The sequence below is a fragment of the Anneissia japonica genome, unplaced genomic scaffold (genome assembly GCF_011630105.1).
Source record: "Anneissia japonica isolate Jap-2015-1 unplaced genomic scaffold, ASM1163010v1 scaffold284995_len508010_cov190, whole genome shotgun sequence".
Classification (NCBI taxonomy): domain Eukaryota; kingdom Metazoa; phylum Echinodermata; class Crinoidea; order Comatulida; family Comatulidae; genus Anneissia; species Anneissia japonica.
In genome coordinates this window covers 218,009-240,668 of record NW_022730633.1, presented here as the reverse complement: position 1 = coordinate 240,668, position 22,660 = coordinate 218,009, and the positions used below count along the sequence as shown (strand labels likewise).

The window sequence follows — 22,660 nt, the reverse complement described above, 5'->3', positions numbered from 1 at the left end:
AATTAGCTTCCAACGGGAACAAATCGAAAAAAAGGTAATTTTCACCATAGGCCTACAAACATTTTACTACAAAAATTATTTATTACCAGCCAATTGATCTATGGAAAAGTATACAGGATTTCTGTCAAAAAAATGACGGGGGAATTTAATTCACATTTTTACGTTTAAGTTAATAATTTACATAAATAGACAAATTAGGCAATTCGAATTCAGTACATCTATAACAAAAGATAAGAGAAAATAGGTTACTCATAACACAAAATTATAACCTTTCCTGAATGTTTGTAGAAGGACATCCGAAATTGAATGACAGACAACATTATTATTATATTATTTGGAGTAAATTAGCAGATTCATTTGTGTCTTCTAGCCTATTAAGCTGGATGAAGTTAAGAATATATGATAATTTTAAAATGAAGATTTAAATGCTCTAGGTATAAGGCGACCCCGGATCCCATGCCCCGAACCTCAGCCCCACTCATTGACAGGCTACAGACCTTAGCTGTCACAAAAAAATCTACGCCTATATTATAAAGTTAAACATTGTTATTACAAATAAGGTTCTTATATTTGTTTGTAGACATGGTGTTTGTTTTTGTTGTAGTAGTCCCTGAATCACCAAGGCCGAGGTTTATTTCGCCTTCTCTGTATTGTCTTGCTTTTTTTGATGTAACTTTGTCCTTATTTCTGGCTCCGGGTGTTTAAAGCCGACCTTCTAAGGACTCCAAAAGTGTAGTAGTAACAGGAGGGGTTGCAATAGAGTCCATAGGAAAGGTACAACCGCAGTTCTGTTTTGCTTTCGTTAACTATTGTAGTTACCCTGCATATATTTTTACAATAGACAGAACATCACTCTGGAGAATAATCACAAAAAAGTTTTAGACAAGTTTTAATAATGGCTTGTCTTTTCTTTTTCTTTCTTTTTTTCTTCTTCATTATTCATGTAAGCAGTTCTTTATCATTTAGGAGGCCTACTGTGATTATTGTATTTTGATAGTAATATTGGTGAAATTATTTAATAATAATACTAATACTAATAATAATAATAATAATAATAATAATAATAATAATAATAATAATAATAATAATAATGATGATGATGATGATGATGATGATGATGATGATGATGATGATGATAATTTTAATAATGCAGAAATTTATGTGCACCTTTCGCCAAGGGATACAAGGCGCAGTATATATTTTTAAAAATAGATAACACTTGGCGGTAAACAATAATCTTTGTAACTACAGTATACTGTAATACGAACAGTCAACATAAACTTGCGCCCTCTATCATTGGTGACTAACTCTGGAAATGAGACCCGATATGCTTGACTACCTGTGGTCTTTCTTGGTATCGGTACACAATGTTTACATTATTTTTCGATACTGGGCCCAAGTTTATGTGGTTTCTTCTAGAAATTGTAGGCCATCAAGCAATGTTCCTTATATAAAAATTAACAGTGTTTCGCCATCAGGATGGGCTGTGTTGAAGCAAAGCAATTCAAACATACAGGTAGGCCTAAGTATAGATTTTTGCATCCTGTTTACAGACTGTACTCATGGCCTCTCCTTGACGAAGGTAGACTCGATGTGTACAGTCATGGTACAGTATGTTTTAATTCTAGGGCTAGGCAGTGTGTATTGTTTATAGGCGTATCGATCACAACAATTATTAAAGTTGTGAAATTTCAGAATGGACAGATGATATTTGAGCGATACTTATGTATTATGTAGGTAGGCCTATAGTAGACCATGGACTTAATAAAAAAATTCGAGTGACCAATCAGCATCACTGAAAAGCTGTCAGAGATAGTGTGTGGTGATTGTATGGAAACCAAGTTTTATCGAGGTATGGTAGCGTACTGAATGCTTTATTTAAGATTCAGTATTTAGCCATTTTGATTGGCGAAGACAATGAATGAAAATATGAAATCATGACCTCAAATATTGTACAACAATTTGGGGACAAGGCATTGGGTCAAGTCAGCAAATAATAACCTCACCATAGGCTAATCATTTTTTAAAGCTGTGGGTGAAGAATATTTATGAAAATTCAGTCTTCATGTGTGGAGCTGCATTTACTCCAACCTTATACTTAAAAAAAAAAAATTAATCTTAAGCTCATTCCTGATGATGACATAATTAATGTCGAAATATTGAATCCCAACACGATGGCGTGTATTTCAATACTTTCAGCTCATTTAGTGACTTATTTATTTATTTTTATTTTGTATTCGTCTCGAATGATGCACTGGGTTCTTTATAGTGCAAACAAGCTATTGTGTACAGTACACTGGGCCTACAGGTTGTTAGAAGACTTGTTCTACCACCAGAAACATAGACGAGCCTGCCGCTCGAACTATCCTCAATATTATGACTGTGAGTTGGGGTGCCACAGCCTCAAGTACTGTACTCGCGCGAATAAGCGCCCCGTTTGAATAAGCGCCCCTATCGAAATAAGCGCCCCTCATAATGTGAAAATTTCCTTAAGCGCCCCGTTTTAATAAGCGCCCCTTCTAATTTGAATAAACGCCCCCTCAATATTCCCATCAATCCTGGGACTGTGGGTGTTGGCATGAATTGAGGTGTGGAGTGGAATCACATTCTCCTTTAATCAAATTATCAAAGTGAGGATATTTATCTTTGACAGAATGATGAGAGCTTCCTGGACGGACAGTATATTTCCAACTTTCATCTTCTTACATTTGTCTATAGCCTAGTGCTACTCCTTTTCCGACAATTTGCACCTTTAACACATTCTCATCTAAGTTTTCAAGAAAACCTGCAATGAACATGCCGTCCTGCTATTCTCAATCGACCGATGGAGAACAAGCTAACCACCACCACTAATTTCATCTGCTATTCTGCTGTTATGTAATACTGTACTCACAACATTCTTGTCATGACAAGCCATGCTCTCTGGACGATTATCTTTTCCGTCGCAGCACCATTCGTAATTTGCGGTTTCCTGATGTCCTTATTTAATCGTTTTTCATTCAAAATGTGCCTCTTGGATTTAATAAGTTCTTATCGATTTTCATCTATTTCCATAAGCGCCCCCTCAATTATCACTCTGTTTTTATAAGCGCCCCGTTTCGAATAGGCGCCCCGTTTGAATAAGCGCCCCTCAAAAAGTTCAAAAAATATTTTAAGCGCCCGGGCGCTTATTCGTGCGAGTACGGTAAAATATTATTAATAAATTGAAGCATCATGAAATACTTCAGCACTAATGATGTACAAATGGCTCCAGTATCAAGCCATGCATCACACACTTTCTTCAGCCCTGAAATTCACCAAAATGTTGTGTTTCTATACAGTTGTTTCTTGTGTTCGATCTCCAATTCACCCTATCGAAGCATTCTTTTGTCCAAATCCCTATTTAGAAAAACCCATCACACAAATAAGTACTGTACTATTCTATCAACAAAAACACCTTGATTAAATCACACTTTCCTTTCCTCCATGGTTTAACAACCTTTCCAAATCTCAGTTACATTTATTAATTCAAATCGCATTTGTAAATGGATTTTGTAACTTCAGCTCCCAGCTAAATTCTAAAGTATACAGTTGTTATTTGTGCAGTTTCTAATCATGAATTCTCAATTCCCAGACAGCCATGCTCAAGACAGTTACCACTTACCATCTCCTAGCAACCATTTGTTCACCTACAAAAACCGTTAGTAAACAAACCTTGAGTGCAATATAATTTTCTTCAGTTCTATAACAGTGAATACTTGTTCAGTCAGAGCAAAAATAAATAATGTCAATTCTAATAAATTTTGTTATAAGATGAATTCAGCCTTTTTAAATGGAAGCTTATTTTCTTCACAATGATTTTGTAATTTTAAACTTGAATTTTGAAAGAGGGATCTCAACTTGATCTAAACATTGTATTATGCTGTTTTGCATTTACTTCTACTAGCTACCCTTTGCAGTACTTATGACAAGTAATAATTTAAACTTGTAAAATTTATTCTTGAAAAATGGGTTTGAACATTTAGTGAGTTCTGTAAAACAGATAGGGTCTGTGTTTGTACTGTACTTGTACTGTACTTACAACACAGAAGCATGGAAGTACAGTACTATGTAAATATTGTGTGGTTCAGTGTGAGCACGGAGGAGTTAGTTTAGAAGGAACCATGGCATAATGTTAGCACGGTTTTGAAAAGCTAGGGTGCATTCGGGCAAGTTTTTTGTGTCTAACACAGAATAAATCCGGAAACGACTATTTCCAGTTCTAGCCCGCACAGGTGTTAAAGGTGGACTGCTTGCTGATATCCGCGATATCCGCTGATAATCCAACATTTGCAGCATTTTTGGAGGAGCAATAACAGCATGGGACAATTTTTTATCACTTAATCCCTTTTGATTGTTTTAACACGCACCAGAAGTCAAGTCTGTTGAACTTTTTTTACAGTTTATTTCCAAAAACAAAACTGAAAAGTTCGATAAAATATATTATTTCAACTGAGTGAGCCTATAATCCAGAGTGTTACCTTGTTACATACTGCACGTCCGCCACATGCATACATGATCATGGCACCATTGCTTATTTATACAGTGGTAGTAATGTTCTGTTTTCAAACTACAATTGTCAAACGAATGAAAGTTTATTCATGTTTTATACGCCCAAAATGCACATCTGTGATTTATTTGGAGTTTGCTGTGTATGCTTTATTGTTGTAGCTTCTTCAGGTAATTTCATTACTTGATTGTGAGACAACTACATTATTCTAGTTGACCAACGCCAAAGTCTGTTTCTTAATTAAAGCGGGGGTGACGCAGCTGGGTGACACAAGGGTCCAGGGCAACTTGAAACTCATCATTTGCATAATACCTTAGGTTTTAAGTCCGAGATTATTGGATTATTTGAAAGCCGAGTTCTGCACGAACCGGTAGACCACCCGCGCATACAATACCGGTAATAACCCGATGTAACTTTTTCCTGTTTTCGCCTGTACATGATGATGATACTGGAGTAAGGAGTGAAATCAGCCAACACACACACATCATTTTTATTTTCATGAAATAAAAAAAGAGTATTGCACAGGTTAAAATATTAGGCTATAACCAAAAAAAAAAACAAAAAACAAAAAAACAACAAAAAAACAACTTCAATATATTTAAACAATAGCAGATAAAATTACTACAGGTCTCCCTCTAATTAAATACACTCAAAATAAATATTTAAAGACCACTTTTGTGTGGTCCCAATTAACAAATTTCTTTTATCCTTATTATTAGAATTAGAAACCAAAGCTGCTAAAGACTATGCAAACCCTTGTCCCAAAATTGGTCTTTAGATTAAGGGAGAACTGTAATTTGGTAGTGTTCAAGCTGGATAAACAGGGAGGAATAATGGCAATGAGTCGGGATTCAATGAGTCGCTACTACTGCAATATAATAAATGCCTTTATCCCATTATTAATTCAGTCTTACCAAATTATATAGTGAATTTAATTCAAATTGGTGCAATTTAAATTAAATTACACCTCCAGAAGGTGTCATTTCCCATTTAACTGTTTAGAATTTTTAATTGGATTTTTAATTCCACTCTATTATTGGAATTTAACCTGACCCTGATAACTTTAGTATGGCACCTCATTACTTTGTTATAATCAAGAATTGAATTGATTGTGGAATTCAGGTGTCCCAGACACAAAAACCTTTACACTATTGTAGAATAGTATTTTGTAATGTAGTTATATATAGAGTAGTTTACCAATGGCCTAAGGCATTAAACTGTATATAATTTCCCTTTCATTTTTTGGAATCCTATGTGAGTCAATGTTTAATCAGGCTTTAAGTATGTTGTACTGTATGTAGAAATCCATTGTTATGAATATCGGATTGTGAAATTTTGTGTTGATTGTTTACTTATCACCATGGACACATCCAATTGATCTGTCTGTATCAGATAACTATCCTCCTTTGTGGGTGTTTAATTTCTGATCAATCATCTTACATGTCAATAAGCAGAATGTAAACTTTATAGATTAAACTAAATGACTGACTGGGAAGATAACGTAATACTAAACTGTGAATGCTTTAATATTAATATAATCATTGGGTCCTCTATACTGTACATTAATATGTCCACAATGAAACTTGGAAGCGTACATGTAATTTCCTATACTTCAGGGGCCTTAAGTCTCCCGCAAGTTGCAGCCGTATCCCTGAAATCAGGACGGCCTCCAGCTATCCCGCAACACAGACCAGAATGTCTTGGAATATAACCCATCTCTCGCAAATTCATTAAGCATGTTTTTACTACTGTACTGTTATTACCCCTTTATTGTTGTCTCACAAGTGTTAAAGTGTCAGTCGAGTAAGTGTTAGATGTGCTATTAGATTAAGCTTAGTTGTTTAAACACACCTCCCAGAAATGACATATTCTAACTTGGGACTCCTGGTACATAATGCTATGATCAGAAAAAATAACATCTCCAGTGTTCTCACAGGGTCAGATTTGCCTGAAATACACCTCTTTCGTTGAAAATCTCTTTTTTTTGTTCAGTGGTACGATACGATACGATAGAACTTTATTGTCACAACGGTATATATACAGCTATGAGATATGGATCCTTAAATACACTCATATTTATTTAATATAGAAAAATTATTTAAATACATAAAAGTTGCACAACAGAGCCTAATAGTATTAAATAGTTTTTCTTATGTATTGCAATATGAAAAAATATCTGATACTGTATAAATTGGATATTTTCTTGGTATGATGAAACGTAGATGTGGAATGTGAATATCATGTTCGTATCCTTTAAAGCAACAGCTTGAGTTCTACCAATAAAGAGTATTGAAAGCCCTGCTGGTTTAGCTTTACCAGGGATGTTATAGTCAATAAACTTGCATTGTATCTAGGGGATTAATATATTGCAAATCATCTAGACCTATTTTTTTTAAAATAATTTATTGGTTCAGTAATAATCTATCAAGCAACAATATAAGAATGGAGATAAAACACCACAATCTACGTACTATAGATTGATTTTTGTGTTGTATAAAATTAAAACATGTCATTTTACAAAGAACTTTTTTTAATTTCCATATATTGAGAAAACACAAATATTGAACTTTCCATCCATTCAACTATATTTTCCTGTGTTCTTTCATATGTGACCATTGGTAGTGATGGGAGTAGATTCAATGTTTTTATTGAAGTATTCTTAGTCTGATGAATAAGCTTACAAAATTGACAGAATGTAACTTGAATGTAAGATGATAAAAAATGATACAGTTATAGTACTTTAAGTGTTTGAGTATATGATAAAGCTATATTGCTGAATTATCAAAGAAGGTACTATATGGATATATACAGTAGAATACAAATTTGAATACTGTTTTTGTTTTAAATTAATTAATAATTTGTAATTACCAAACTAATATCAATATATATTTTTTGACTAGATAATTTATAAAATTAACCCTCACTTTTTTGCTTTTCCAGCAAATCAATATATAAAATAAATACTTTTTCTTCAAGAGTCACTGCGCCTTGCAATAGCACAGTAGATACTGTAGATTATTATTATTATTATTATTATTATTATTATTATTATTATTATTATTATTATTATTATTATTATTTATTATTATTATTAGTATTCACAAACGTACTGTATAAAACATGAATACATTTATTTGGTCCAAAGAACACTGAAGCTGACAAACACAAAATAAAAAACAGAGGAAAAATCAACACTAAATTGGCTGGACATGACTGCCAAAAAGCGAACTAAATCACTGTCTAGAGAGAACACAAATTAAATTAGCATAATACATTATAGTCAAGTAAATATATTGTTAAATTATATAAAATGTATGTACAAAGTCATCAATGAAATCAGTCTAAAGTTAATAAGATAAAAATATTAAAAATACAATAACAATTGAAATCCAAGAATTGCAGTGTAAAACTAATGTTAAAATGTTCAATTTACAAGGGTAAAATGCGAGATATGAAATATTCAAATAGAATTATTGCTTTAACATTTCATTCCAAAACAATTCCTTAACTGCACTCATTATAAAAGTCTGAATAATTTGATATTTATTATAGTTTTTAAAAAACCTATATTTTTTAACATAAATGGAAGGAATTGAATATATTTGTGAGGGGTCATCCATTTTTTCATCATATTCAAGTGATTAGAAAACATAGAGTACTCCACTCTTTTTCTACACTGTACAGTACTTTCACTGTTTTACTCCTAGCTGGTTTGTATTTTTCATAAATTATTTTTTTTTAAATGGGAAAACCGATACATTGTACTATACAGCGTATTTTATCTATATCTAAAGAAATAATTTTTTTTAAATTTCTGCAGTGTATTTTATCTATATCTAAAGAAATAATTTTTTTAAAATTTCTGCAGTGTATTTTATCTATATCTAAAGAAATAATAATAATTATTATTATTATTATTTCTGCAGTTAAACCTGCAAATGTAGTAGTAGCAGACACAAATGAGCGAAGTCAAGCAAGTGCCAGGAGAAAAAAGAAGGTGGAGGAACAGCACAAACGCAGCCAATCAGCAGCCAAGGTGAATAGCTACAATCTGCTTATATTTAACAGTTTTATTTTTTTTAAATCAAAATAATTAAATAATTAACTAAACCTGGAATGAAGCATAAAATACACTGTAAGCTCACTCTTCTTACTTAATCATGGAGGCAGGTAACTGTATAACAACAGACCATATAGACAGTCTGTGGTATAACCTATCAAATTTGGCTTGTCGTCTTAACTGTGAAATAGATCCTTGGTAAAGATTACTTGTGGGTAACTTCACTCCATGTGGCATTTAATCTGTTTACTGTTGCCATGGCAATTAAACTCTAAAATCATATTAAGTATTGAAAAAGCTAAAAATACTCTTTATTGTCTCTGAAAAAGAATTTAGTTGATACCTTAAAGAAGGTTATCACTACACAATAGGTATAGTGTAGTATTCTATGCATGCTTAATATAATAGCTCAGGTGTCTGCGGTGCTGTATTAAGAGAATTTTAATTGTTTAAGCTCTATTTATTTTTTTAATGGCATAAAAAGAATTCTATTTTTTTTAGATGCTACATAGCAAAGTTTACATTTGGCCACTGTAATTTTCTTATGAAAAATAATGGTATCTTCCATGATTTTTATTTTGTCTGATGTCAGTAACTTTGGTCTTTTAAAGTTAAAAGTTAAATAATTCAATTTCTAATTCAAGTCCCTAAGCTCAGTACAGTTATTTATTCATCATTATTATCACATCATCATATGTCTCACTGACTGGGCAAAATCCTCTCCTAAACTTTGACAGGCTCTTATTTCTACTGTACGTGACTGATTAACACCTTAGGGGTCGTTCAACATTATTAACAGTTCGCTAGGTGGGAGGGAGTAGACCAATTTTTACACTTTTACATGCATAAAAATGATTGATTGAAAATAACATGCAATGTGTAAAATAATGGTAAAATTATAATTTAACCATGGATATAAATTATAATATTCATTTTTAAGCAACCAAGTACATTGCTTAATAGTTGACTTTGCAAAATCAATTTTTTTTTTGTGCACTTTCAGAGGGGAGGGAGGGGTACTGTACCAAAAAAGAGTAAAATAGGAAAGCTTGTCAATGGACATTGGTTCTGTAATTAATAGACACACTTGACTCCAGGCAAGTAGTGGTTGTGTGATATACTGTACAGTATTATACAATGTGGGCATTGTATAAGCAGGGAGTTATGGTTTGGTTTTAAAACAATGCCCCACTGATTAAATGTTAAAATGGTAAGAAAAGCTATTGTTCAAAATGACTGCAACTGCTGATTGCATCTTTAGTATTGTATGGTCAACTCATCTTTAAGGCTTCAGCCAAGTAAACAAGGCATCTTATATCTCCCATCTTTACATCACTTTTTCTCAAGCACTTTTGAATCAGGAAAGTTAACAGAACTTTGTTAGTCATTGGCATTCAAAAACAATTGCATACTCTACAGGTAGATGTAGGCTATGCTACTATAAATGCTTCGGTTATTTAACACAATTGAATGTTCTATTAGCATTAATAGTAAACTAATTACAGGTCTCCCTCTAATTAAAGACTCCTCCAATTATAGACCCTCCATTTAAAGACCACCTCCAATTAAAGACCAATTATCTGTGGTCTCATATTAACAAATGTCTTTATTTTTATTATTCTAATTAGAGATTAAAGCTGCTGAAGACAATCGAAACCCTGGTCCCAATTAGGTAGTCTTTAGTTAGAGGAAGACCATATCAAAATGAAATCTTGAATATTTTTTTAGCAAGATATTTATTTTTATGTGAGTTGGCATCAGGAAAATATCATACCTGTAGGAGTGATGCTTGTTACCTGACGTGTTATTGTACATACAGTACGTTACTAAATACTTTTAAATATTTGCAAGTGATTCGGGTGGGAATGGAATCCACGACCGCCATAACCACTGGACTACCGAGCTCGTGCTTAGTGACCAGCATTAAATCCGGTAATACCTTCAAACACAATAGCCAGAAAAGAAGATAGTTTACCCTTCAGCCAATTGACGTAATGTGGCTTTATAATTAGCCGCAACTCAAATGAATATCATCAAAATAATCGAATCAACAATAATAATGGTAAAAAAATGGTATTAAGGAGGTGTTTTGCAGACATTAAACACAGTTTTATAACCCTCGGTCTAGTGGTTATGGCGGCAGGCTAGTTATCTGGAGGTCATGGGTTGGATTCCCACCCAAATCACTTGTGATTTCTTTTGTTAGCAAATATTTTGGAACGTACTGAGTATTTGGTACATAACATGTCAGGTATGGCAAAAACATCACTCCTAGGAGATAAGATATTGTTCAGTCAGATACAATAAATCTATTTATTTTGTAACAATTAACATAACCTTATTAACACTCCATAAATAGAATCAACAAAATAATATTTTATTTAAAAGCTTCTTTTTTCTAGCTTCCATGTTAAATATAAACATGGAGGTTTGTACAGTATTCTAAACATGATATTTGTTTTGATCAATTGTAACTATAAGATGTATCAAGGCAAACGTATCAATTAACACCACCTTTGAATAGTTTTTTGTTACATTATGATCTTCGTTTTCGAATTGAGGGCTCAACTAGGATGTAACCGTCTTCAAACACAATAGCGTGAAAAGAAGATCTAGATTAACCTTGAGCCAATTGACGTAATGTGTCTTCATTATTAGCGGCAACTCAAATGAATAACATCAAACTAATCGAATCAATAATAATTTAAGTACTGTAGGTATTTATAGACATTAGCATGGTTTTATAACCCACATTGCATTAGGGAATTATTGCTGATATGGTTTTCTGTCTAAATCATTAATAATATCTGCAATCCCAGAGTGCTGCAGGCAGCAATTTTATTCTCAATACAATTGCTACCGGCCTTTGTCTAAATTATATCCACAGTATACAGTAGACAGTGTATTGCTGTGGGTACTCAGAATGCCCAGCCAGAACTTCCAAGTTAGAATTTCGGTTTTAAATAGGACAAGTAAGAAAGAAATATTTATTGGTGGTGGTAATGATAATGGTGATAGTAATGATAATTATTATTAATAATCGGTTCTTATATTATTGCTAGTAGTAAACAAACATCATTTGAGTTTGTAATTATTGAATTATATTAATAAATTTTACCCAAAAAGTGACTGAAATGTACTGGTAAAGCACAATAAGCAAACCATGATGTCACCAAGTGGTAAAGTAAAGTTTTGTTCAATTACTCTATGTGTTTTTGTTTTTGCAGTCAATATCCAATGTTGCACTTCAGAATTCTGAAAAGTTGTCTACTGCCACCAATAGATCAAGAAAAAGCTTCATGTCAGACCTTCTGGTTTTGAATGAAGCAAGTAAGTGTTTTGCATTGAATTGTGAGTATGTACTATTAACACGTTATATTTTCATTGCGGATTTTTTGGGCTCAGTACGGACTCTAAACGTATGCATTTTCTTTTAGTTTTAAGGCGTATGCGGATTTTATAAGTCCGCAATGACGATATAATGTGTTTATTGCTGTGGGTAACAAATTGGGAAAAAATTTAATAAACTGTCCAGGGAAATGTATCATGATTTTCACTTTGTGTGAAGTATACAATTATTATTTATTTTTTAAAAAGCATAAAATTTGCAAGGTTTTTGTTAGTTCCTAGGTACCAATTCACATAATTTCTAAGATATGCTGTATGTGTAAAGCTAATAATAATGAACTTGAACAATATAATTACATATTGTTGAATTTCTTTATCTTTTTTTTTTATTATTCAAGTAATTTGTTTGAATGGATTATAAAGTAAAATGTACAAGGTCTGTAACTCAACTAATATTGAATTCTTTGTCAAATAATGGTCTTTTAAAAACATTTCAATGTTTTAATTTTTTTGTTAATCAAGGATTTGTTTGTAGAACCATATATATGTACTTGGAACCTAATTTCACAACTACATAACATTTGAACGTTTCTGCAATGTTTGGTGAACATTATTTTGTGACATACCTAACCACAACGTTCGCGAATGTTATAAGAACGTTACTTGTTTGCTGGGTAGTCATCTATTAACTGACATTTATGCTTTTATGATCTTCCCAATACTAGATCAGCAAAATGTAGATTCATCAAAAACTAACGAAACTGAGAAACCCAGTACCTCACAAACTCTACTGCCAACCAGTAATAACAGCAGTCCTGAAGGTAAGGCAATAAAGAGCAACAGACAGCTGCCTGTTACATTTTCAATGTTTGCAATTTAGGCTACAACCGAATCACTTTTAAACATCATTGTTTTTTGTGAATATTATACTATGTTATAGGTTATCTAGTATAAACTTGGAAAATAATAATCTTCTGGTGATTGTATGAAGGTAGGCCTGCTATACCTGTAATTTTTATGCACCTGTTTTCCGGAAAGCACAACTTTGAAATGAAATGATGTTATTACCTACCCTGGGAATATGAAGCATTTTTTACAGTGCTGTAAAATTCCATTTTTCATATCATCTATTTTGTGCCATCTTTGAAGAGTGTCTATACCTCAAAGGCTTTTTAAATTTCTTGTGTTTATGTTATGATTAGTGGTGGAAAAAATGCAAGATATCAATAATTAATGAAATTAGAATAAAAGCTCATCTCAAGCATCAGATAATTAAAAAAAAAATAAAAATCATAAGAACAACTCAAGATGTTTAGGAGCAGCTTAGCTTTATGTACTGTAACAAATCACCATTGATTTTGAATTACTTTTTTATGGCACTTTTAAACATTACTTCCTCTGGTGGCGTGAGCTAACAATCAGTCCTTGTCACGTCAGGATTAGATGTGGGTACTCCTGTAGCCTATTGGTCTGGGTCCTTCTCCAGCCTATCAGGTTTTTTTTACAACTATTAAGCCTGCATGGTATTTAGTATTGACAAAAAAGCAATGATTTTGCTATCTATGTTCTATTTGATGAATGAGGTAGAGAAATTGCTAGATGTCCTTGACAACATTAAATAACAATTAAAAGAGAAAGAGATCAATAGTGTAGTAAGGATCATTGAAGAATAATGGAACATTGATGAATGAAGTACAGTTTTATTTTATGTCTTTTGTGGTAAATTATTCAATATATCATCCATACAACAGTAAAATTATTCACTCAATACATATCATCAATATAATATACAGACCTACATTATTAGTATGACTTTCAATGTCAACCAAGCTTTTCATACATAATACATTAATTTTGTAATCATGATGAATAAAAAGTGTAGCCACGTTATTCGGTTATAGAATAACATAAGAAATGACAGCAGCACTAACAATATAATTTATTCTCCAGCTTTCGTCCACACAGTAGACTTCTGATGAAGTACAAATTGCTAGATACCCTTAAAAACAATCAATCACAATTAAAAGAGAAAGAGATTAGTAGTACAGTAGGATCATTGAAGATAATGAGGTGCAGTTATATTTTTTGTCTTTTGTGGTAAATTTTTCAATATATCATCAATACAACAGTAAATTTATTCACTCAATACATACCATCAATAAAATAAATAGGCCTACCTAATATGAGTATGACTTTCAATGTCAACCAGGCTTTTCATATATAATACATTAATTTTTTTATCATGATGAATAAAAAGTGTAGCCCGTCAGTCTGTTATAGAACAATGTAAAAGAAATGACAGCAGCACTTTTGAGACTAACAATATATAACTTGTACATTCCAAACCCAAGCAAAACTCTGTTTCTTTATAATGAGCAATAAAGAATAGCACATTTAAGACTAACTATAAAATGAACTAGCATATACCTGTGCTCCGCACAGTGTTGGATGATTGGGGGAAGGTGGCGATGTTTATTGTTGAATATTATGGGAAGTCGTTAGCATGTCATTGTTTATCTAAATGACGTCTTTGTAGATAATGTCTTTGTATGAGTGTCTTTCCTGAATAGTCCATGTCAGAAATTATTGTTTGATGAAGGGCAGATCCAGAATTTTGGGGGGTGGGGAACAACAGTTTTAGAAGTGAGTAGCACATAACATTAATATGCAAATTTCGAAAATTTTGTGGCAAAACGGGGATCCGCCCCTGTTCATTATCTGACCTGTTTTCATAAATTCAAGGCATTGATTGGTGAAGCTGGCTTATGACCCTAAATTAAAACTTCAGTGTCACCCAAATCGACCAGGATTCCAGAGAGAGAGCCTGGCCTAGGGCGCCCTAGCTATAGATGCTAGCTACAGTAGTAGTAGGCTAGGCCTGTCTGTAGCAGCGTAGGGATAGGCTAGCCCTAGCCGAAATTATTAGGCCCAGTTTTTCGCCTACAGTAGCTTGTAATAATCATGCCTTGTGCTCAGACATATATTTATTTTTACCTTATCGATTTGTAAAGCATGCCATTTATTGCTGATGTTTTTGAGGCATGACTACAGTAATATTTAGTATACAACGGGTACTCCGTGGCTGCTCATATATTTTGTTGACATGAGTGAGGCATGCGCGGTGACATTATTAAGCTGCGAGACAGACTGTTTCTTTTATGGCCTGACGCGATTTTTTAAAAATCTGAGCACTGTGGTACAGGTTAACAGAGGGGATTTAATGTATTTATGTGACGTAAGCAACTTGCGAAACATGGTGAAACAGGTACAGGTTTTCGGTGGTTTTTGGCTGTTTTTTTCGTTGTTATCCAATATCAAGTCTTGAAAAGTAGTGGAATATGGTCATGACATATAGAAACCCCAGTGTATGAGATATGAGCACATTCCTGCCAGTGGTTTCAGAGATAGGTGAACTTACACCGGACCGATTAGTAGAATTATATAGATTTGCTCTAGCTTTCATAAACACATTATATTGAGATAAGTTACTACTAGCTTATTAATTTAATAATTATAAACACTACATTTGATACTGTGGGAATCAGTAAACTTTTAGAAATTGGTAGAGAAGCATTGGATTATGTTGGAATGAAGAAAGCCTTGAACACTGAAAAAAATCATTGTATCTAGGTACTTTTAGGCTAATCTGTAGTTTCTGTTTTGATCCCTCAGGTCATTAAATTAGCTCAAATACTACTTCTGAGCAATTGAAATCGAATTGAAATGCAAATATTATCATTTCAAATCAGTGTAATGGTGTGCATAGAATACTCCGGGGATCCATTTTAAGCCACTATTTCTGCTAATCTGTACTATAATGATTATACTTAATGATATCTCAAATTACAAATGATGTCATCATAAAAAAAGGGAAATTTAGAGAATATGAAATTATTGATATGAATGTACAAAACCAAGTATGTGTAATGAAAACAGAATGTTTGTCATCCACAAAAAAAATCCTGTCACCTTTAACTATTGTTGATGAATGTTTCTAAATGTTATATACACATACTGGACCAAATAAAAACTACATCAGTTAAATTCTTGCATGGCCTGTACTATTAAATCTACTTGAAGAAGATGTACAGTATTCCAGAACATCCCCAAACAAAGAATGAAAAGGCTCCCAATGCCTGACCAACTCAAAATCCTGGAAATTTAAGTTTTTGTGATAGTTTCATTTACTTTATTCATTCTGGCAAAGAAAAATTAATATAAAAACATTACAATAAAAAATATCAGCAATTCACAGACATTTTAAGAAAAAGGTGAGCCAGGGAGCAGCAAAAGTGAAACCACTGCCATCAATGTGCTGCTCCCAGAAAATAGATGAAATGAATATAAAGAAAAAAGAACATTGAAAATCAAGTGAAATATTTAAAAAAAAATTTTTAAGTCAGACTCCGGAGGAAAAACTTTTTTGATATGTTGTAGAACTGATTTTTCTAAGACATAAAAAATTTGTTTGACAAAAAAAATGGGGAACGTGGAATTAGATGCAGATTTTTGAATATTTAAAAACAGGGGGAAAGGTGTAAAAAAGTCTGGTCACTCCCATTTTCCCTCCCTCCCCCCTTTAACTTAGACTTCAACAAATCAAAATTAATAGATATAATTAAAGTAATTTCTAATATTTTAATGGAGAGTATTCCACAATCTCACAAATCTAGTTCGTATTGAATATTTAGTCAATGTTAAAAGATATGGATGACGATTATTGATAATTACTTTACTAGAAAATAAAACTGAGTGGGAGAAATAAGTATAAACAACAAATATTTAAAACTAAATAGTTCAATCAAAAGTTATACTTGGCTGATTTATTAGGCTCGTCAACCGATTAATGTGAGACAACGACGGTGACAGCATGACTTGCATGGAAAATGTAACATTAACCTAAATATAGATAATTTATTGCTTGGAACTTAACAAATCAACATACATCAACCATCCAATAATATATTTTTAATATATTTTTTAGAGAGTTGTTGATTCATTTTGTGAGCATTATTCATGTGGCTGTCAACACACTATGACAGGGAGATAGAAATCAATATTCAATCAATGTTTCATGCATGGGTTTTATTGTAAACACATGTACTGTACTTCTCAGCTACTTTATGGTAGCTGGTCTAATTTTAAACAAAATACAAGATAGAGTAAAACACAAGAACATTTTATTGTCTAAATAAAACAAAACTGTACTTTATTTATTTATTCAAATTTTAGCCTTAACAAACAAAAATACAAAGCAATCGAGTAAAAAAAAAATCAAAGAGAAACCAAACAGGTGCTGAACACCTACATGAAGTTGGCAATCCCTAACAACATTTCTTCTAAACTTGCAATAAATAGCATAAAAACAGCCTTTTTATATATATCAACAATTGTAGTCGGATATATTAATCTCTCGACATTGGCTTCTTTTATGGACAATATCATCATGGATATTTAGTTTTGTTTGTGGTCAGTACAAGATGATTACATACGATTGAGAAAAGCATGTAACTTCATTAAGTGAGAAAAACATGTAAGTAAACCACTGATTATTCTCTCATTTACAATGCATATTTTAGGGGGGTCTGAAATCTTTAAAAAAGCTACTTGAATATAATGGAAAAGTTACAGAGAAAGGACATAGCCTTTTGCAGAATACTTGTTATGGTTTGTCAATTATGATTTTCAAAGTACAAGATGCAAATCAACAATGGACTGATGTACAAATCAATATAATAACCCCACATTAGAGTAGGAGAACATGCAATTCATTAAGTAACAAACTTTTTCTATTTTTCTAAAACAGGGCAGTAAATACTGTATAATCACATTTATAGCATATATTTTTAGCATAGGACTTTTGACCCTCATGATAGAGAAGGGAACACCCCCAACTCTCTTCACTCGTATCTTAGGTCTTAAATTGGTGCTACACACCCGTAGCAGAACTGAAAATACCTGGATCTGCCTCTGACAACTTCACATCACACTGACCGATTCAATTTTGGACAACCTCTTATCGCAATGAATGTACAAAACAGTATAAGCATTGAATATGTTTTTAATTATGTTAAGAACACATATTATTTTAGTTTTAAAAAATGCAGTTGTCCAAAATAAGACAGTAAATATAATCAAACTTATTAAATATCTAGATAATATTTTTAGAACTCTCAAGCATTGCAAATCTAACCATTAATATTGTATATGAAGCAGCTGGAACTATGCTACAGAATATTGCATGACTTCACACCTTGGCAACAAATTCACTTCAAGAGAATCTTAATGTAAAAACATGGATGCCTTCAATTAATTTAGTTTATAGCATAAATCCAGAAGAGGAGAAAAGGCACATAAAGCAAATAAACACCAATATTCTGAACATGAAAGATAAAGATACACAGCCTGTAGAGAAGAATGGAAAAAATAATGTGTCAAATATTCAATTATTAAATCAACAAAGAAAAATCTTCCAATAAAATACAGATAAAAATAATTCAGCAATCATACAGTTTACCAGGCAATTTAAAAGCATACAAACAAGTATTTCTGTCTGTTACATGGTAAGAATTTTTTTTTCGCCCTGTTTTTTCGATTGAAAATTAATGATATTTTGTATGTATATACAAAGTATGTAATTTCATACATTATTACTATTATATTAATACACTGTAATAAATAATAATGACAAAGCAACAAAAACATTGGTAATGATTATTATTTATATTTTTATTTAAAAAAGTCATCCTGACCATATTTTGGCATGTCACATGTTCATGTCAAATAAAATTTAATAGTCTGGACATGGCGTTAATGAAAACTAAAAGGTTCCCGTCACTATCTCACTGTAACTTGATTTATATTTGGTCCTTTCCAAAATCTTGTTGATATGACTGGCCATTTTCTCTAACCTCATGCTCTGTCTTAAGTTGGTTACTGTACCATAAAATTGGTAACATTTTGACTGTTGTCTGGTAAATCATTGCAATCATTAACCAGACTACCTGAATAAAGGTGCATATTTGTTAACTTTTCTAATTTCAAAATTTTGCCTCTGTGTATTGGATTTTTAACTATTTAATACGAAAACATAAATATTATTAAATCCTTTTTCTTTTCGTCAAGAGTCACTGCGCCTCGGAATAGTTCGCTAGATAGACAGCGCATTATAAATGCTGTTTTATTATTATTATTATTATTATTATTATTATTATTCTCTCTGTAGCCTTTGATACTGTTTGAAAAAATTAAGTCTCTTCAAATTGTCAAATTCTTTAAAAGGAGAAGTTTTATCAATTTAATTTATGTAATGTAATTAAAATGAATATATTAGTAACTTTCTTTACAGTACTGTAAATTTAGATAGAGTTGAAGAAAATGGTTTCTCACTAATTAAAAGAAATACTGTAATGTAATACTTTATATATTTTTTTATAAAACTGGTATTTGATTAATGCTAATAAACCAACTCCAACTTGTAACGGGTAGTCACGATTATGTCGAAAAGGTTTCCCTTCTGCTTCAGGTTTAGGTTCATGGCTCACCTGTCGATATGTCTTAACTTCATACATAATTTTCTGCGCCAGATGAAGGGCTTTTGTCTTTACTTCAACAGTGCGCTTCTCGGTTTTTAAATCAGTTGCTACTCCTGATATAATCCATTGGAGTAGGGTGAAGAGCTTGGTAGGGATAATTTCATTCAAGTTGCATGAGTTCAATGTTCCTTCAAACTTCCAACAGCTTGCTTGTAAGATTTCCTGAGGTACAATTTTAGAACAACGAAAGATTGCATCTAAATCACTTTTACACGAATTTGTGACTACTGCTGACTCTATAGCCTGTCTCTTATACACATCTAGATGTGTATAAGAGACAGTTACTACATAGGCCTATTTTGAAAAAAGTGATATGTAAAAAGTATGTTTAGTTGTGACTGATTTGTGGAATAAAGAATTGAATTGGAAAAAATAATAATTGAAGATGAATAGGTACCTATATTTAATCTTCATTTGGTTTTTAAGCTTTCATTGGTTTTAGAATAAAGACATTTACAACTTAAATACGTATGTGTAATGTTATCATTCATGGATTTTTATGTGCTGGTGCTCTTAGAATAGATCATTAATAGATATTAATACATCATTAATAAATATAAATGTATATAATCCTGCATCGTTTAAAGTTTTATAGTAATCATTGAAAATTTATCTTCTGAACTAAGAAATATCTGATACATGCTCTAAGTAGTGAAAGTCCATAGCATCCCAGAAAAAAAATACCAACAAGAAATGGTCATTGTTATGCTATAATTGTTATTATATTTATTCTTATTGTTGCGGCCAGGATTATGTATTAATGTCTCATTTTTTTTTACCATTCTTCAAGACAATTCTACCTGGGATGAAATGACAAACCAAACACCAGACAAGCAGAAGGAGCAAAATTCTAAAATGTCACGAACAAAAACTGTTGCTTTTGAGGAGCCATTAAAAAATAAAAAGAACGATTCTTCTATGATTAGCAAAAACATGCGAGATGAAAATGAAAATGATGAGGAAACAAACTTAGCCACTGGCAGTACAAATTCTACAGCCTCTTTGCAGAAGGTGCAATGTATTTCTAATGGTGACTCAACATAAAACTTGAAGAATTATGGTGGTTTGTGAGAGTGCCACTACATTTAGTGTGAAATGCTGATTAATTGGAGAGCAAATAATGACTGTTAAAATGGTGTAGAGTTACTGTCTGTTGAACTGGTAAACAGTTAATGAATGCTGAACTTGTAGTTTGTTCTGGTGAACAATTAATGACCACTGAACTAAAAACAACAAGTGTATGGATGTTGAACTGGTGAACAGTTCCAGAATGTTAGACTTTAGGTTGTACTGGTGAGCAATTAATGACCATTAGTTAATTGATGAACAGTTGATGAAGTTGATTTGGTGAACAGTTGATGAATGCTAGACTTCAGGTTTAACTGGAGAGGGAAAATGGCTATTGAACTGGCAAACAAGTTGGGATGTTGAACTGATGAACTATTGGTTGTTCAGTCAACACTTAATGAATGTTGATCTGGTGAACAGTTAAGGAAACTGGTGAGCAATTAATAACCATTGAACTGGTGAACAAATTTGTGGATGGTTTAGTGAACAATTGAAGAAGATAATGTTTGGAACAGCTAATGAATACTGAACTTAAGGTTTTACTTGGAGAAAAAAACAACAATTGGACTCTCAAACAAGCTTGTGGATGTTGGATTGTTCAGTTAACAGTTAATAAATGTTGAACTTAAAGTTGTACTGGTGAGGAATTAATGACTTGACTTGGTAAACAATTAGTTCATTAATGGTTTGGTTTTCAGCCAACAGTTAAGAAGTTTTGAACTTAAAGATGTACTGGTGAGCAATTAATGACTTGACTTGGTAACCAAGTTCATTAATGGTAATGGTAACAAAGCAATGTTGATCTGGCTGTACTGGTGAGACTTAAAGACTGTTGGCCTGGTAAACAAATTTATGGATGTGTAACTGGTAAACATTTATAAATCCTGAACTTTCATGAGCATTGAAATGACTATTGTATGTACAGTGAATAGTTATTCACTATTTAATTTGTGAATCCAGGTAAAAATAACCACTGAACAGCTGAACAGTTGAAGAAAGATTTCGATGAAAGAGTAGCAGTTAAATAAAACACAGTTACAGTAGTAATTGTTGAGCTATTTTTAGTATAGTTTAATGCCCATTTACAACTGTATTTGTTAAATGCTTCTAATGATGTTGTCAAGCCAAGGCTAGTAAAATATTAACTAAGGGGTGCAGAAGAGGCAGTCACACTGACATTTATCTTGAACAAGTGAAAATACAGTATGTACTGTATGTCTATCCAATTTTGCAGCTGGGATCTATAAACTAGCATGGCCAGATTGCTTTGATGATTTTATTACCATAATGTAGGTGGTATAAAATATTTCGGGAGAAATCATGATTTTTGCCTCCAGTGGGCTCAGATGCAATTGAAAATTTGTCTGTCCGTCTATTTAGAGCTCTCAAGAAGCAACATTGTGTGCTACTGTACAGTTTATTTATTTGCATAAAATAATACAAATAATAAAATAAGGCCAAAAAAAAAGATTGTTTACCCTTTTTTTTTAAATGATAAAGAGGGGCAGGTGGGAAAAGTTTTTTTTAAATTTATTTTTTTTTAAATTCTCATCCGATGGAATAAAAATAACCCACAGAGGCCTAGAATGGCAATACTTACATCAGACAACAAATTTTGACTTATTTGTAGGGCATCTGGCAAAAAAAAAGATAAATTCACTCACATTTTTTTAATTTGTAAAGAAAAAAGCTAAAAAAAACCCTTAAAAATTTTTTTTTGTTTTTCTGCCCCTATTTTTTTCAGTGAGTTAGGGGTGGGTGGGGGAGGGCAAACAAACAATTTCTTTTTGGCCTAATGTAAGCTGGTTTTAAAAAAAATCTTTCACATACAACAACAAGTACACATGCTGCTAACAAGGTAGAATGATGCTTCAAAAAAAAAAAAATCTCTACTGTATGTGGCTTAAGGAGTGTTTTATAGTTGTGAGTAAAAACCCTTCAGTGATAGGCCTTAAACCCAGGACCTTGGAATTGGAAAGTAATCATCTTAACTACCAAGCTACGACAGCTCCACTCCTTACTAATATTGTTCCTAGTTTTTTAAGATTTCATGATTAATAT

At 32.3% G+C, this 22,660-nt stretch overlaps 1 protein-coding gene across 4 annotated transcripts; it reads left to right on the top strand.

The window, feature by feature from the left end:
• Nucleotides 1–1,316: 1,316 nt before the first annotated feature.
• LOC117114982 (DEP domain-containing protein DDB_G0279099-like) lies at nt 1,317–22,134 on the top strand. 4 transcript variants are annotated; one of them, XM_033258617.1, is made up of 5 exons: nt 1,317–1,516; nt 8,455–8,564; nt 11,816–11,918; nt 12,662–12,757; nt 20,322–22,134. In XM_033258617.1, exons 1-5 carry the CDS (start codon nt 1,480–1,482, stop codon nt 20,573–20,575), a joined length of 600 nt encoding a protein of 199 aa, XP_033114508.1. In that variant the 5' UTR covers nt 1,317–1,479; the 3' UTR covers nt 20,576–22,134. The 4 variants fall into 4 exon arrangements, with proteins under 4 accessions (XP_033114508.1, XP_033114507.1, XP_033114506.1 ...); XM_033258616.1 differs by having other exon boundaries at nt 11,816–11,939; XM_033258615.1 differs by lacking the exon at nt 8,455–8,564.
• The last annotated feature ends 526 nt before the right edge of the window (nt 22,135–22,660 follow it).

Excerpts from the sequence above, each read along its gene's own strand:
- LOC117114982 (XM_033258614.1), top strand. The coding sequence starts at position 1,328 with ATGCTTGACTACCTGTGGTCTTTCTTGGTATCGGTACACAATGTTTAC. Across the intron at positions 11,940-12,661 it reads TAAGTGTTTTGCATTGAATT|ATCAGCAAAATGTAGATTCA; the intron begins GTGAGTATGTAC and ends TCCCAATACTAG. Across the intron at positions 12,758-20,321 it reads TAATAACAGCAGTCCTGAAG|ACAATTCTACCTGGGATGAA; the intron begins GTAAGGCAATAA and ends CCATTCTTCAAG.